This window comes from Eurypyga helias, unplaced genomic scaffold (assembly GCF_000690775.1).
Source record: "Eurypyga helias isolate BGI_N326 unplaced genomic scaffold, ASM69077v1 scaffold45374, whole genome shotgun sequence".
NCBI classification, from domain to species: domain Eukaryota; kingdom Metazoa; phylum Chordata; class Aves; order Eurypygiformes; family Eurypygidae; genus Eurypyga; species Eurypyga helias.
This window is the reverse complement of record NW_010246546.1, coordinates 1-1,651: the sequence shown is the minus strand read 5'-3', so window position 1 is coordinate 1,651 and position 1,651 is coordinate 1. Positions and strand designations below refer to the sequence as shown.

The 1,651-nt window shown below is 42.6% G+C and overlaps 1 protein-coding gene across 1 annotated transcript in view; it reads right to left on the bottom strand.

The window, feature by feature from the left end:
• Window positions 1–1,594, bottom strand: part of IFNGR1 (interferon gamma receptor 1) — a gene marked incomplete at its 5' end in the record, with an annotated part of 12,536 nt that extends 10,942 nt beyond the window's left edge. Inside the window, one exon of the mRNA XM_010150417.1 lies at window positions 1,489–1,594. Within this exon, the coding sequence (XP_010148719.1) occupies window positions 1,489–1,594 (106 nt within the window). The remainder of the gene's footprint in view (window positions 1–1,488) is intronic.
• Window positions 1,595–1,651: the final 57 nt, after the last annotated feature.

Sequence of the window (1,651 nt, the reverse complement as noted above, 5' to 3'; positions counted from 1 at the left end):
AGGAAGTCCGGCTGAATCCTATCATCTCCTGCCTCAGCCTTGCCAAAAGACAACAGGCCTGCTGGGGAAAGCCTGGATTCAGAGTGGATTTCTGACAATGCCATTTTTATCACTTTAGCAGTATGTTCAGAAAATTGCGATCATGATAATAACTTACTAACATTTGTAAGGAATTTGAACACTGAAGTTGTAATGTAGTTCCATACACAGGAAAGCATTTGAAGCACATTTAGCAAACAACATCAGAAGTAACGTAGTAAGCTATACAAAAAAAAAAGCAGCACTGACAGTTTCCTTGCACAGCAAACTTCTGTCCTATGCTGTGACAATGACAGTGGGGGAGCAGCTGCAGGGGAAGGAAAAATACGAGATCCTGTATCTACTGAAGGTGGTCGCATCGCATTCAGAAGGAGAAAAAGTGAAGGTCACTCAACTGACTTTAACTGTTACTTCTTAGATTCCCGAGATCTGCTCTGGCATCCTTAATATTCTCTTAATAGAACTTATGTGAAATGTTGACAGGTAACTCGTATTTGACCTGCTGCTAGTTCACAAAGCAAGTGCTTCAACTTCAATCTGTCAAACATTGAGGGAAAGTAAGCAATTTTCACATCTCGAGAACAAGACCACAAAGACAACACTCTACAGAGAGTAATACACTGAGGCACAGACATGCTATTAACCACGAATATTTGATACACGTAACATACATCACTTTGCAAATGGTGCAGTGGCTTAGTTATCTTTTAGTATGTACAAAAGTGGGATTTCAGTTACTGGAAAAAAGGAACAGAACCATCACATTCTCAACCACAAAAAAAAGGTGACAAGCTGACAGAAAAGGTGTCAAGGCACACAGATATTACCTCAAATATTTAGTTTTAAGGCATGGTGTAGTCTTAGAAAATTTTACCTTTGCGTACTATTGTACAATTAAAACTACCCTTAACAAAAGAGTGGAAAATGAAACCCCAGAACACATCTGAACTGCCAGTACTGAACTACATGGCTTTCAGTTATGCGAGCAGATAGCACTTTGCTTTCTCCTCCCTCATTCTTCCACCCATCCCTAGATTTTTATTTTATTTTGTACACAGGCAAAGCTGCTACCCTGGATTTTCAAGAGAGCAAACTTTTAAGCTACTCAGGGGGTCACTCAGCATCCCCCTGGAATCTGCTTTTGAGGGCTTAGGGTCCATGCAGGCTGGTCAGTTTTTCAGAACCATCACCTTTCAGAAGCACAGGAGCAGGCAATCCCATAGCGTGGTAACTCAAGCAAGCAGGGCGGACCAGCTTGCCTGAACAAGGAACTCCTGGTCGTGGAGCTCAGGAGGGAAAGAAACCATACGATCTCTGGAAGCAAGCCCAGGCTTCACAGAAAGATGAGTCATGGCTCCCAGGGAGAAGACAAAAGGCTAAAGCTGACCTAGAGTTAAAACTGTTCAGTGTTGTTTCAGATAACAAGTAGGGTTTCTTCAAGTACATTACCCGACGGAATACATCCGCGGGTCCTGAAAGAACTGGCGGATGCAGTTGCTAAACCTCTCTCCACCATATTTGAAAAGTCGTGGCAGTCTGGCGAAGTTCCCGATGACTGGAAAAGGGGAAACATAACCCCTTTAGACAATCTTTAGAAAGGGGAAAAAAGAGG